The sequence below is a fragment of the Centropristis striata genome, chromosome 3 (genome assembly GCF_030273125.1).
Source record: "Centropristis striata isolate RG_2023a ecotype Rhode Island chromosome 3, C.striata_1.0, whole genome shotgun sequence".
Taxonomy (NCBI): domain Eukaryota; kingdom Metazoa; phylum Chordata; class Actinopteri; order Perciformes; family Serranidae; genus Centropristis; species Centropristis striata.
In genome coordinates, this window is record NC_081519.1 from 23,843,954 (window position 1) to 23,859,248 (window position 15,295).

The 15,295-nt window shown below is 35.2% G+C and overlaps 1 protein-coding gene across 1 annotated transcript in view; it reads left to right on the forward strand.

The window, feature by feature from the left end:
• Positions 1-15,295, forward strand: part of pcbp4 (poly(rC) binding protein 4) — a 185,081-nt gene that overhangs the window by 140,248 nt on the left and 29,538 nt on the right. The window contains exon 10 of the mRNA XM_059328417.1: positions 15,233-15,274. Coding sequence (XP_059184400.1) covers positions 15,233-15,274 — 42 coding nt within the window. The remainder of the gene's footprint in view (positions 1-15,232; positions 15,275-15,295) is intronic.

Genomic DNA, 15,295 nt, shown 5'->3' on the forward strand with positions numbered 1-15,295 from the left:
TAAATCCTATCCATCAAACATCATGCTGGATAAAGTGTTTTTGACATTATTAAGGAAACAAATAATCAGACACATAATCCTGCTCATCTCCAGGTGTCACATGATGATGATGAAGTCCAGATCGTAGTTTTTGTGGTTCTGCAGCGATGTGGCTGTTGAAGTTTGATCAGTTTGGAGCTCTAACTGTCCGTTTTTGTGTCTGCAGGTGTTCGAGGCGTCAGACTTCGGCTCCCACCCTCTGTTCTCCGTGGCTCAGGGAGGAGTGGACCTGCAGCAGGTGAGTCCGGCCGTCAGTTATTTTCTGCCTTTGTCATTTTCCCGACAGGTTGCATTAACTCAGGCTGGAAAATATATAAAAGTGCATACGCAGAACCTTTTAAAATGCAAAATATTCCTGCATTGAATTCATCCTTCAGAGTGTGAAAGATCCCATTTCTCTCCACTTTCATCAACACAGGGCTCATTTTCAAAACGGCCTCACACTCGGTTTTATTTCAGCAATAAATCAGCCGATCTTTATTTTTATTTTGAGAGAAATCTGTTTGTGCGCTGCCCCTGGCGGTGCAGATAAACAGCCACCTCCCTGAGTCAGGGACAGACTTCAATCACAGCACATCATAAAACAGATGGTGGTCGGGGTCAGGGATCCAGATTAACACCTCTGCACACACAGAGAGGCTCCATAAATAAGACTCTTCCTCTTCTTCTTCTTGTGTGAAAAGTGGAGAAATGAAAGGATGCGGTCACCGAGGTGAAGACGGACGCCCCGGAGCAGAGTATGAAAACACTGAGATAGAAAGAAATAAAGAAAGGTGACAAATGGAGACAGGAAAACACGTGTAGAGGAAAGAGAGGCAGAGGAGGAGATAAAGGCTGTGAGGGAAGAGATACCAGACAGAAAACTGATAAACATTTCTTCTGTTGCATCACTTTTATTCTGCCTGAAGAGTTTAATGGCTGCTAAGAGCAGAGAGGAGTCAGCCGCCTCACACTCGATAACTCCAGGAACACGTGTGACTGATCTGACAGCAGAATAAAAACGATTCACGTCATTCTGGGTGAAACGGCCTCACAGGCATCGACTATTCTGCCCTACAAAGCCTGACTGCAGTAACTACATTTGGTTGAAATTGAGTTATAACTAAAAATGAACTCCTTGAGGTCTGTTTTATCTTGTGACAAAATTTAAGATTTCAATTTTGCTTTAATTCAGAGTATCGTAGAATGTGTGAGAGGCACCAAATTTGGGCTTTTATGAAAATATTCTCCAGGAAAACCCTGTTGACTGTGAAAAATGTCATGTGAGGTGTTTGCTCACATTTACAAGATTGATCACATTGTACTTGTACCACACGACACAAGTACAATGTGGCACATTGTACCACACGATAATTCTACTCCTCAAAGAATTGTCACTAGCACTTATTGATGCACTAATAGCTCTTATTGCACTATACCTTGATTGTTTGCTTTTACTCTTCCTGTAAGTCGCTTTGGATAAAAGCGTCTGCTAAATGACTAAATGTAAATGTAAATGTACTTGAAAATGTACAAAAGATTTCTCCCAGGGGGGAGTCGAGAGTAATTTTTTTGTATTTGGCAACTGTTGAGATTTAAGAATTACTTTCCTTAATCCCACAATTCAATCTCTGCATTTAACTCATCCTTTTTCATGCACGAAGGAACACACCATGCAAGGAGCTGTGGGCTGCATATTGCTGCACCCGGGGAAAAATCATATTTTCTGTATATTTTTCAGTATTTTGTAATATCGTCAAGAATATAGTTATCTCAAAAATACCCAGAAATATCGTGATAATATTTTAGGGCCATATCGCCCACCCCTAATTCAGAGAAAAAATGATAAAAATTGCAGTAAGTTCACTTACCACAGTCTGATTTGGATATATATACACAAATTTAAAACATAAATCTAAAGCAGACGGTCTGTTTTGACTGTGATACAGTGTAGCCTTGTTTTTTTTCTTTGTTTTGAATAGTGAAGACAAGAATAATAGAAATTATAAGTTTATTTGATAGGGAAATCCTAATCTAGATAGTGATCAAGTAAAATAAGTGAGATAAAATGATATTAAGACTAAAATATAACATTACTTTGTAATATTAAGTCTAAAATACACAAATATTTTAATAGAGTTGTTAAAGGTTGTTAAATGAATGTTTCTTAATTGAAAACAAAATATAGAAGAAGACAACAACATTGTAGTTACTGCTCTCTGTTTGTGCATTACTATTAGATCATTTTACAGCAATGCAAAACCAAGAGTGCAGTCACTACATTTTTGGGGTCAAAGGTCAAATAAAATCATCATGATTTTTGAGCATAAAAATTACATCATCAATACATGTAGAAATAAGAGTCCTATCACTTACCTACCTATAACCCATTTGGCTGGCCAGTTAAAAAACGTTAAAGCAGTTTTTCTCAGTTTTACCCTTTGCCTACTTACTGCAGTTTGGGCAGTTTTGTAGGGCAGTGTAATTGCGAGGCTGAATCGAACGATTCATACGTCAGTTTTGTTTCCTGGAATTTGAGGCAGAAGAGGCAGAGCGTGCTGATGATTTCCTGTGAAGTAGTTAGTGAGTGTTGTTGTACAGGATTCTTATTTTAATGCTTATTAATTTAGTAAAAAGCTGCAGGGCTCTGGCTGCTGTTTAACATTAAATCATTTATTTTAAGCTGAACACATAAACAGAGATTCTCGTTATTCATTAAAAAATGTCACTTTTTTCTCCCAAGTGGGTCGCATTTTTGCATTTGGCTCAGGTTATGTGTCTGATCTGCTCCTTATTCTCAGCTCATTGGCTTATTGACGTACAGCTACAGAACTGAAAGCTCGGCGTGTTTCAGTTCAGTGGTACTGATACACAGTCAGAGAGAAAATTCAAATTAAAAAATACACAGATCGATCAGAAATTCCTCGTGATCGACCAAATTCTATATCTTTTCACTGTAGCTGTTGTAAGACTGCTGAGGGCTTGTGAAGAAATATGAAGAACTTTGTTTTCAAGAATCTCATTTGTTCTCAAGTTCTATCTTAGGAAAAAAACTTAAGAAGAAAGTTAAGAAAAAACTAAAGAAAAGATAAGAATCTCTTCATGAATACCAAATCTCCTTAAATTTTGTCTTAAGAGCAAAGTAAAGAAAAAGTGGCACTTGAGAAGCATTTTTTTCTTAAAAAAAAAACCCTGGTTTTACTTTGTTGTAGTTTTATTATTTCAGTCAAATACAGAAAGATAATATGCTTTAAGTTGCCTTGTAGTTGATGCTTTACCGTTTATATTGTGCACTTTCCCCGCCATTGGGAAGTCATATAACTCCTTCATTAAGTCAGGGTGGATGGATCTGCACAAGTAGGAACTCTAACTCTGAGAGATGCTGAATTGTACTTTCTCTGTTAGGATGTAGTAAAGGTTTGAGTTCCATTTTTTCTGTAAAGCAACATAAGTACTGCTGTTTCTCTCAGACAGCAGGAGAGCTGCTTAGAGTGGAGACACTCGCTGAGCTGCAACATGTCCCCACACAGAAACTCTCTCAGAGGGACATGAATGAGCTCCACTGGACGTCCTGTCTGTCCAGCAGAGACACACAGAGTCAGACAGTAGCTGCTCATGGAGGGTCAGCTCCAGCACAGCGGGAGAGCATGTCAGGATTCATGCTGCTGTGACCCGAGTCCTCTTGTCCTCGTGTCCTCATGTCCCCACAGCCCAGCAGGGTCTCACTGCACCCAGGACTTTAATGCATGTGCAGAGGACGTGTTGGTGTGCAGAATCTGAGGTTGTGTTGACTATTTTTCTGAGTTGCACCTGCGCTGGGAGCAGGCAGAGGCTTCATCATTAATCTCTGCAGGTTTTTTAGGACAGTGTGATGAATCTTGTGTCTGCTGGCAGTTCATCACAGTGTAGGTCGGGTCAGGTTCATGCAGTTATGTTAAATCAACTCTTGTGGCTTTTATACATTTTTTCCCCAAAAAAATTGTAGAGTGACATGCAAAAATAAGACACCAGCCTGAAGAATGTGACGCTGACAAAATGATAACCTGCTCATCAAACATTTCTTTCACTTCTTTATGTTAAAGACTTTATAAGATATCATATTTATTTTTCACTAGTCCAATATTCATCCAGTTATCGTGAACTTTTATGAATGAAAGCTGTAATTTTCTCAGCACCTCTCATCGTGGAGAGGGATTTACTGTCATTTTCCTGCTGATGTTCCCTGTAAATAGTTTAGTGCAGCACAAGCAGCTTCATGTGAAGACGAGGCAGCGTTGTGATCTCTGAGGTCAGTGAGTGTCGACATCATTAGCTCAGCGTCCTTCAACTCACAATCACTGCTCGTTTATTTCATGTCAGAGAGGAGCACGGCCTCGGGCCAAACTCCTCCTGCTTTAAACACTCTTGATGTTCTCGCCTGCAGCCTGTTAGTGCGATCAGCTGAAGGTTTGATCTGCACGCTGCTAATTAAAACACACAGCATCAGTCAGAGCGCCCAAACAGACGAGAGGATCCATTCTGCAGCGACCCGGCGGTGAGGGAGCAAGACAACATAAACACTCTGAGGTCGATAAATTCATTATGAGTCCATAACACACTTTAAATGACAGCACGCTCATATTTATAATGGCAGAGAAATGCATTAAGAAAATTAGACATGAATAAAGAAGTTCAGTGAAATAAATGGGAAAGATGCAAAGGAAAATATAATCCATAAAAAACTTTTAAAATTAATAAATACATTTTAAAATAAGTTATGAATAATGCAAAAAAAGAGAATAATTACATTTAAATTAATACAAGTAAATTGGTACAGAAAATAAATGAAGATGCATGCTAAAACAGATGAAAATTGATTCATTTTATTAATTAATGTCTACATTTATTTTTAATATTATTTTATTTATTTACATTTAATGGCATATTTATGTGTTGACTTACATAAATAGATCAATATATTAATTAACTCATTCATTAAGATAATTTGACATAAATGAAGGGAAATAGATCGACAAATTAAAAAAATATTTTATTTAATTATTTATTAATGTGTTTGTTTGTTTGTTTGTTTATCGAGCAGATATAATGTTAAGTGTATAGTGTTTCTGCAGCTTTTAATGACTTATATATTGCATATAAAATGCAAATATCAAACATTTAGATTTTTTCTGTTTTCTCTATTTGTTTGTTTGTTTTTATATTGATATATTCATGGTTTGTATTGATTTAGATTGATGTTTAGCCAATATTAGTGTTATTATTTATTAGGTTGAAAAGGGATTAAAAAATAGGAAAATATATAAATGAATAGGGAAATAAAATGCTACAGAAAATAAATCAAGACACAATTAAAACAGATATCACTTTATATTAAGTTTAATTAATTGATACTACTACTACTACTACTAATAATAATAATAATAATAACAATACATTTCATGAAAGTACCTTTCTAAACACTCTAAATGTATACAAATATTGTGTTAGAATTTATTTTGTGCATTTAATGGCATATTAATGTGTCGATTGGATTATTAATTAACTTTATTTATGTATTTATTTTTTTATTTAGCAGCTCCTCTCCTCTGTGTGCTTCTGTAGCTTTTAATGGCTTTAAAGAAAATTCAAAAAGTGATGAGAGTAAACAGACAAACAGACAGATGATCAGCTGTTTAAGTCACTGATTGAATGTTTGATATACAAAAGTTGACAGAAAATATGTTGATTTCAGCTTCTGTAACATCAAAAGTATTTTATTTTATTTATATATTTAAAACATAGTCTTGTCACTGAGATTAAATTTAGTTTTAACTCAGTGGACAAAACGTTCAAGTGCCTTTCTCACATGTTTATTTCATCTGTTTTTATGATCTGCACTAAAGTTTGTTTTATGTTTGAGGATAAACATTAAAACCACGAGATGAAGGTCACGGAGAGATCAAGGCCAACATTTTACAACTGAAATGCTATTTAGCAGCAGAATCAATCAATCATGTCCATAGCATCCATTACAGATTCATACATGAGCGACTTTATATAAGAGAGCTCAGTTATCAAATAGAGCAGCTGCTGATTCACGAAGAAATTAAAAGATAAAAAGAAGCTTGAAAGTAAAAGAAATAACAGAAATAAGAAAGAAAAAAATATTATTGATAATCACAGACACTCTGAGCAGAATCCAAAAGCCAAGATTGGATATATTACATCATGAAATATATTGATATTAAATCTGAGGTTTAAAATGAGGTCTGGTTATTTTTTAGTTTTTTAGAATCAGAATCAGAAGTACTTTATTCATCCAAAAATTGCCTTATGTTCCAGTTGCTGCTGTATAAGAATAGAAAGAAGTACTTCTGTAAACAAATAAAGGTATAGAGAAAAAGCACTCTGCACTAAATTTACAGCAATATAATTAAAAACAAATGCCAGTTTTAAGTAAATAAGATATGTACAAATAGAAATTAAAAAAATATGAATAATTTGGAATAGAATAAAATAGAGATATGTGCAATAGAATAAAATAGAAATATGGTATATGTATATATGTAACAACAATGTAACAAATCTTTTAATATTTAATAAACTCCCAATGAGAATCAGACAAGACTACACCAAGCTGTCATAAAATATCTCCACAGGAATTTATTTCACATATAATCTGACTTTTCATAAAGATTTGAGCTGCCAGGAAGTTAGATGCTCCTCATGTCCCCAAAGATAATCAAATAAACCTGTAAATAACTAAATAATCACTTTTAATAATAAGTTACCTCTTCAGCTTTATGCTAATATCATAATAAGCATGTCTTAATTTCTCTATAACGTGGATTCATCTTCACTGGCTGAAGTTACTGACTGACTCACAAATTAAGAAGTAAAACCTGGAACGCACACACACACACATACAGGTTAAAGATATAGAACCTGAGTGACTTTAATGCAGATAAAGTGTTGGTCTTTAGGGACACGTGGCCGGACGAATCAGACAGATTGACAAATGAGAAAACGCATTAAACGACAGAAAAAGACAAACTAGACGAGAAAAGCTCTTCACTCCATCAGGCTGACAGCTCGGAGAGCTCGAGCCAACTTAAGATAAGTGGTGTGTGTGTGGGGGGGGGGGGGGGGACTTTCACCAGGAGAATGACCAACAAAGACACAAAATGACAAAAAAGACACAAAATGACAAAAACAAGACATACAATTACCAAAAAAGACAAAAAATGGCCAAAAAAGACATACAATTACCCAAAAAAGACACAAAATAACCAAAAAATACACAAAATTACCATAAAAGACACAAAATGACAGAAAAATACACAAAATGACAAAAACAAGACATGAAATTACCAGAGAAAGCTGACATCAACTAACTCTGAACAGATATTCCTGTTGAACAGATAGATGAGCATTTCCTGTTAAAAAAATGCATCCAGAAAAAAAAATTGGATGGGACGGAGGAGAAAGACAAAAAAAAGAGACGTTATGTTTGGGAGAACGAGCAGAGTGATGGAAGGAGGGATGGAGAGAGGGTTAGTGCAGAGATAAGTGGCGATTAATGCTTTTTATTCATTATTTAAACTACAGTGATGCGGGGAGGGGGGGGGGCTTCCTGTTGACAGACTCATCTGCAGCCGTCAAACTCTCATTTCTGGGATTTAACATTAATCTTTATTTCCAGATTAAAGCTGAGAGGATTTCTTAATGATATCATCAGCTGGAAATGACTTCTGATGACAGTAAGTTCATGTGAGAGATCCAAAAATAAACAACTGAGTGAGGAAAAGTTTCAGAGAGAGTTTTAGTAAGTTACACACAAAGAGTGAACAAAGTAAGTTAGTGGATCAATGAAAAAGTAAATATTTAACTCCTGTGTAGGTCAAGATGAGACATTTTCCTAAATCTTTTTTTTATTTAAAAATTCAGCTGCAGTGTAAGTTAGTGATGTAAACAAAAATGTATATGTTACATAAATTACTCTGCACAGATAATGAACATGAAAAAAACCCTCAATCTGACAAATGTCACTCACACACACAGACACACCCACACACAGACACACCAACACACAGACACACTCACAAAGACACACACACGGACACACACACACACACACACACATAGACACACACTCACACACATACTCATACACACACACACACACACACATAGACACACACTTACACACATACTCATACACATACACACACATCCACACACACTCACACACACAGGTAACTCACTCTGTACAGTTACATCAGTGAACATCCATACATTTTATCTTATCTCACCTTTAGTGGTTGACACAAAGGGCCTGCACGTGTTATATCAACATTCAATATTGTTGAGACGAGAATAAAATGTACTAAAACTTTACCTCTTTATCTTCCTCACCTCCACCTCAGTGTGACTGCACATCGCGTCACTAATGAGGACTCTGAGTAAAGTTGTACTTTTTTTAATCATTCAACCTGTGTTTTCATCAGATAATGTTCAGATAAAATCTTATGTAAAATATTATGTCTGAAATGATAAAACATTATTGATTTTGGCTCGAATCAATTGACTGAAATCATCGATCTGATGATGTGGACGAGGAGGAGTCTCAGTCCCTCCAATCAGAAACAAGCTGCAGTGATTACACTCAAACCTAATTATGAATTTAAAACCAACAAAGACATTGGACACGTGACTGAGAGCAAGACTAGGTTCAAAAAATCAAAAGGAAGCAAAGTTGACACTTCAGGGGAGAAAATGTTTTGCCTAAAAGTTTGCAAAAAAAAATATAACATAAAACATTCATCAACATAGTCAACCTATGAAGGGTAAAAATGACTAAAATGTGTCTAAAACTTGTAAGTATTGTCATCTAAAGACGGAGACTAAATCTTAAATAACCTGCAATGCCTGCAAATATCTTTCTCATTTTCCATCAGAGACATCAGACCAACTTTTGTTTCATCTGGTTCTAATCTGTGTCTCACACCATGAACCACTGAGCTGAAACTTTGCAGTTGTTTTAAATCAGTATGTCACTTTTAATGAGCTTGTTATGTTCATTTATTTTTACATGTAAAATCAGTAACTAGCCATCGTTGAACTACTTCTCCACAGCCTCATTTCCTCCAGTCTAGACATGTAATTCATTATTTACTTTCCTAAGTGATGCAGCAGCTTCCTGCCTGCAGAAAGCTGCAGTCAGACTTCTGACAAACAGTCGACGTACAGACATGTCACTGCTGAAATAAACTCACTCTGCATTCTCACAGAGTTCAGTTTAATGTTCTGTTGATTACTTTTAAATCCTGGCGTCCTTTGGCTCGGTTTCAGTTTTCATCTGTGGACCACTGAAGCAGCTGAGCATCAGTCAGGGTGTAAAGTTGAAACTAGTTAGTTTGATTCTAAAGCTGCATCGATGTTTGTTTGCACCACAGAGACAAAAAGTTGATCTTCGCTCCTCTGGTGTAAAATCCCAACTAACTAAAATATTGTTGCAGAAAATGGCGTTTTCACTTTGTTTATGTCAGAGAAAAGCACTGTTTATGCTGTGTTTATTATTATTATTGATGTCAAATTTCATAAAATAGGATGAAAACAGTCCTGTTAGCACATAATGATAATAATATTAATGATGATGATGATTAGGATAATAATAATCTGTATTTATAAAGCACTTTTCAAAACACATGTTACAAAGTGCTTTACAAGACAAGTTAAAAGCAGACATGAAACAACAGATAAAAATAATGTTAGAAAATGACATAGTTATGTGCCTTTAAAAGACAGTTTGAGGAAGGTTAAAGTTCAGGTAAAATCAGGAAAGGCTCTCTGATAAAAGTATGTTTTCAGAAGAGACTTAAAAGAGATCCCTGACTCAGCCAGGCAGGTTGTTCCAGCTTCGGGGCCCTGACTGTGAACACTCTGACCCCGTTTTAGTTTTCAGCCAGGTCTCTGAAACAGTCAGGAGTCAAGGATCTTAAAGAACAGACTGGTACTGGTAGGACGAGGTTTCTGCCTGCTGCATACGATGGTTTTCTTCTTTAATTTCTGAGCGGGTCATAACGTGCTAAAGTAGCTTTTGTGGTGTCAATTATTGTTGGTTATTTTTTAAGTTGATGCACTCCTGAGGCCAGAGCAGTTTAAACCTGCTGGATAAGGATAAGAAAGATTGTTATTCACGTCAGTATTTATCAGCAGTTATCATTCAGCCTGAAGGTTCTTATCAGTTTATTTAATGGCCGCTTACTAAAAATAAATCGCTCACATTTACTTAAAATGCCACAGTTTCCTTACAATCACACCACAGATCTACTTCTCTAAGGTTAGGTCAGAAAAACCTGGCAAGGCGTTATAAAAGACGGCTTAAAACGCACAAGAAGTTACGTTGGTTATGTAAAAACGTGACACACTGAAGCAATTTGCTGTTAAAAGCTGCAGATTCTGCAATGAAAGCAACAGGAGATCATGCTTTTACTGTGTCGGCTTCAACAGCTGCTTCCTGTTTGTTATCTGCACACCTCCTCTCTGATTCATGCAGCAATAAGAAAACGGATGAATATTCATGAGAGATATGCATCTTTGATTAATAAATGTATTAATACCATTTTTCAGCAGAAACACCTTTAACTCTCAAATATGTTTTACTGTTTGAGCTTTAATGCTTTCACTTAATACAGGTAATACAGTCATGGAAAAAATTAGATAATTATTGTTTTCTTCAAATTCTTGTTCATTTTCATGTCTGGTACAACTATTTGTTTGGACAAATATAATGATAACAGCAAAAATAGCTGATAAGAGATACATTTCAGAGCCTAGACATTTTCCATGGTTTTCTTCATAATGATTTTGATTATTATCAATAAAACCATGGAAAATGTCTAGATATCAGCTCTAAAATTAAACTCCTATCAGCTATTTTTGTTGTTATCATTATATTTGTCCAAACAAATGTACCTTTAGTTGTACCAGCCATTAAGATGAAGAAGACATTAAAGAAAATAAGGTGGTCTAACATTTTTATCATGACTCTATGCAGCATTCTAAAAAATATTGGCATTAACAGTTATTGTATTATTTTAATTTAGATGAATAATAAATAAATAAGATATTAGACCCGTTGTTTACATGTTCAGACATCCATCATCACAGATGAATAGGCAACTTCCTGCGAGGATTGTTTTCAAAATAAAAGCTTTGTTCCAGTGGTGGAATGTAACTAAGTACATTTACTCAAGTAATGTACTTAAGTACAATTTTGATGTACTTTACTTGAGTATTTCCATTTTATGTAACTTTATACTTATTCTCAGGTCAAGATTTAACATGAAAAACATGATACATTTTAAATTCTCATCCAAATTTACACATACACTTTTGTTTGTTTAGTTTTAAATCTGGCCTTTTCATTATTAATTATTTTAGAGTTTTATTTAATTTAGTTCTGTTTACTTTTATTTGTTTTTTTAATTTTTCTTCTCTGTATTTTTAGTCTCTCTCTCTCTCTCTCTCTCTCTCTATATATATATATATATATATATATATATATATATATATATATACATATATATATATAAACAAAGCACTTAAGTATATTAAGTAGTTAAAATTAGCCCTACCTTGACAAAAGCTTACATAAATGCATCAGTATAATACAAAAGTATCAGTAATAATAATAATCAAATAATATATTCAGAATAAAACAATCTGAGTGGGTCCATTCTGCATAATGAGTACTTTTACTTTTGAAACTTTAAGTTCATTTGGATGCTGATAGTACTTCATTTCACAGTGTGGTATTAGTACTTTTACTGAAGTAAGAGATCTGAATACCTCTTCCACCACTGCTTTGTTCTGCTCTGTGAGAAACTAACTTTATGTTTGATTCATGACTTCAGGCATGAATTATGATCCAAAAAAGAGTTCCCAAAACAACAGCCCTCTGTTTCTCTCAGCAGAGACAAGAAAACAGTTTACTCCTAAAATAAATAATAATAAAGAGGTTTTTGGTCCAGTTAGAAGTGATTTCCTGCTCTGAGATGTTTGCTGGAGCTGCTGCATCTCTGATGTATTTCAGTATTAAGCCACCAATGAATATTTATGAGTGTGTGCCATTCTTTTGTCTTCGGCTGCATGGACCGTTTGGATCGAGGCGTGTGATGTTGGCTCTCGCCAGCGTGTATAAATATTTACCGTCATATCTAAGATCAAGCCGAGGCATTATGATAACAAGGAGGGCGAGTCGGGCGCACACAGGCCCGTTCCTCTGTAGAGCCTTTCTTCTCTCTTCTTTTTTTTTCTTATGGAGCTCTTTTACTGCAAACAGCCTTTTCCTCCAAACGCCTGAGTTAGCATCAGGAGTCAGAAGTTCAGCAGCGAGTGGCAATGCAGTCTGCGTCAAGGATAACAACTCTGAAATCTGTTATATAAGGTGTGGAGAACCTCAGGGAGGCACACAAACACTCCACATATTCCTCTAATGCACAAAGGCCTGCACACACACACACACACACACATACACATTCAGCCTCTCTCCTGCAGTGCCTATGGAACTTTATTCTCTTTGAAGTTCAGTTTGGGATTTGGAAAAGCCTCAAAAAACTCCTGAAATCAGGATCTTGGAGAGATAAACACATACGAGAGGTTGCAGAAGATTCAGGTCATCGAGTCATCGAGTCAATGTTCTTCATCAGTGTTTTTAGTGTCAGCGGAGCAGCAGGAAGCTTTAATCCTGCTGCTGTTTCTCCATGTAAACATACAGAAACTGACTGTCAGCAGCTTTTCCTCCTCAGATACATGTTGTTGTTGTTCTGTGAGCTTTGATTTTCAAAGATCCTGATAAAAAATGTCATAATTTTCTATAAAAGTCTTTTTTTGTGAGTAATCACATTCCAGAATCTATATTATACACATATACTATATGTACTATACTATACTGCCCTATGCAGTAACTACACAAAAAGGTAAAACACAGAAAAACTGCTTTAAAGAAAAAGATTTTAACTTGGCCAGCCAAATGGGTTATAGGTAGGTAATTGATACGACACTTATTTCTACATGTATTGATGGTGTCATTTTTATGCTAAAAAATAATGATGATTTATTTGACCTTACACCCCAAAAATGTAGTTGCTACACTCTGGCTTTGCATCGCTGTAAAAGGTTCTAAGAGTAATGCACAAACAGAGTGCACTAACTACATTGTTGTTGTCTTCTTTCAGCTTTTATATTTTGTTTTCAGTGAATAAACATTTTATAAGTGTATTTAAAAGTGGTTAACAACTCTATTCAAAGATTTGTGTGTTTAGACTTAATATTATAAAGTAATGTTATATTTTAGTCTTAATTTAATTAAATTTAATCACTTTTTTACTTAATCACTAACTAGATAATAATGTCCCTATTAAATAAACATATAATTTCTATTAATCTTGTTTTCACTATTTAACACAATGAAGAAATACAAGGATACACTGTAAGTGAACTTTCTTTAGTCTGCTTTGGTTTTGAGCTGGATTTTGTCGTTACTGCAATTTTTACATCATTATCTGAAATAAAGCAAAACTGAAATCTTTGTCACAAGATAAAACAGACATCGAGTTCATTTTTAGTTATAACTCAATTTCCACCAAAAATGTAGGTACTGCAGTTAGGCATTGTAGGGCAGTATACATCTAGCAGAATAATTCATGTAAAGGTTTACGTGGAAGTGATTGTGTTTTTACCTAAGAACAAATCATTAACCTCTTAACCTTCCGATGGTGCCTCGTCACCATTTTTGCTGGGGGGGTTTTCCAGAGGCGGTAACGGGCTCATTCTAGGAATATACTGGAGATCCGGGTATTCTCCATATGAATAAAATTGCATAATTCAGCACCGAAAATTGCTTCAACAACTCATGGGACATAGTTAAACATGTGAATGGGCTTCAAAGAGGCACATGTTAATGTTATGAACCCTTATACACCAGAATAGGTTTGAATATATCATTAATAAATAATAAATCATTTTCAAAAGAACCTGGAATGGTAATGGTAATGGTAAGAAACGGTTGTCAGAATATTTGTGAAACTGCATCAGTGGGTTTTGAGACTAAATGTCTTCCTTTTTATTCAAACCAGTTGGACACATGATTTGGGGGGACAGGGCGTCTTTATGGGGAGACAGCAGGTCAGCAGTAGATATCTCATAGAAGTGTTGTGCATCATCTGAAAGTTGGAACCTGCAGATTAATGTGAGCTGCAGCTCATCGAGAGTCAACATGTTCTAGTTATAAATCTGTCATAAAAATGACTAAATTAATCAATTAATTTAACCTATTAAGGTGCTAGTAAGAGTTTAGAACATTTATGTTTCAATGTTTAAGTAAGTTGTTGCAGCAGTTTTGGGGTTGATATCATTTTGTTCCACACATTCGGTGCAGAATTAAACCTTTTTTTTATTTGAGAATGGATAATAATGGTGAAAAATTTCTCCAGAATCCCACATTTAGACAGCAAGATCTTGAGGAACATCAGAGAAAAATCCATGCTTCTGACATTTGCAGATTTGTATATTTTGTGCACTTGTGTTCTGTTGCCAGTTTATACAGGTGCATCTGAATGAATTAGAATATGATGTAAAAGTCCATTTCCAGTAGTTCAAGTCAAACAGCCCCAACCAAGTATTGAGTCATATCGATGGACATACTTTTCAGAGGCCAACATTTCCATATGAAACATACTTTTTAAAATTGGTCTTTTGTAATATTCACATTTTTTTTTGAGACACTGAATTTTAGGTTAGTTTTCATTAAATGTAAGCCATAATCATTATAATTAGAAGAAATCAAACAATTTAAGTCATGAAATGTTTCATTCTGTGTGTAATGGATCTATATAATGTGTTATTTCCACTTTTTGAATTGAATTACTGACATAAATAAACTTTTCTATGATATTCTAATTAATTGAGATAAACCTGTCAGTATAGAGTAGATCCGTCCTCTGAATGTTCTGCATCTCTGCATGTTTTAAGAAAACCGACTATAAATAATGCTGTAGATGAGATGATGCAGAGTGGTTTGCAGCTTCTGCAGGCTCAGCCTCACAGCTGGAACATGGTGCTAATATTAAATAAATTAAAATATACATAATAATTCCCCCCAGTGGAAGTGAAACCCTCATGCTGCATGAAACACACAGTCACACTTCTGCTCTCTCTCTTTCTGTTTCAGACGTACGCAGTACAGGGTCACTACAGCATTCCACATTCAGAGGTAAAGAACAACTGAAACACT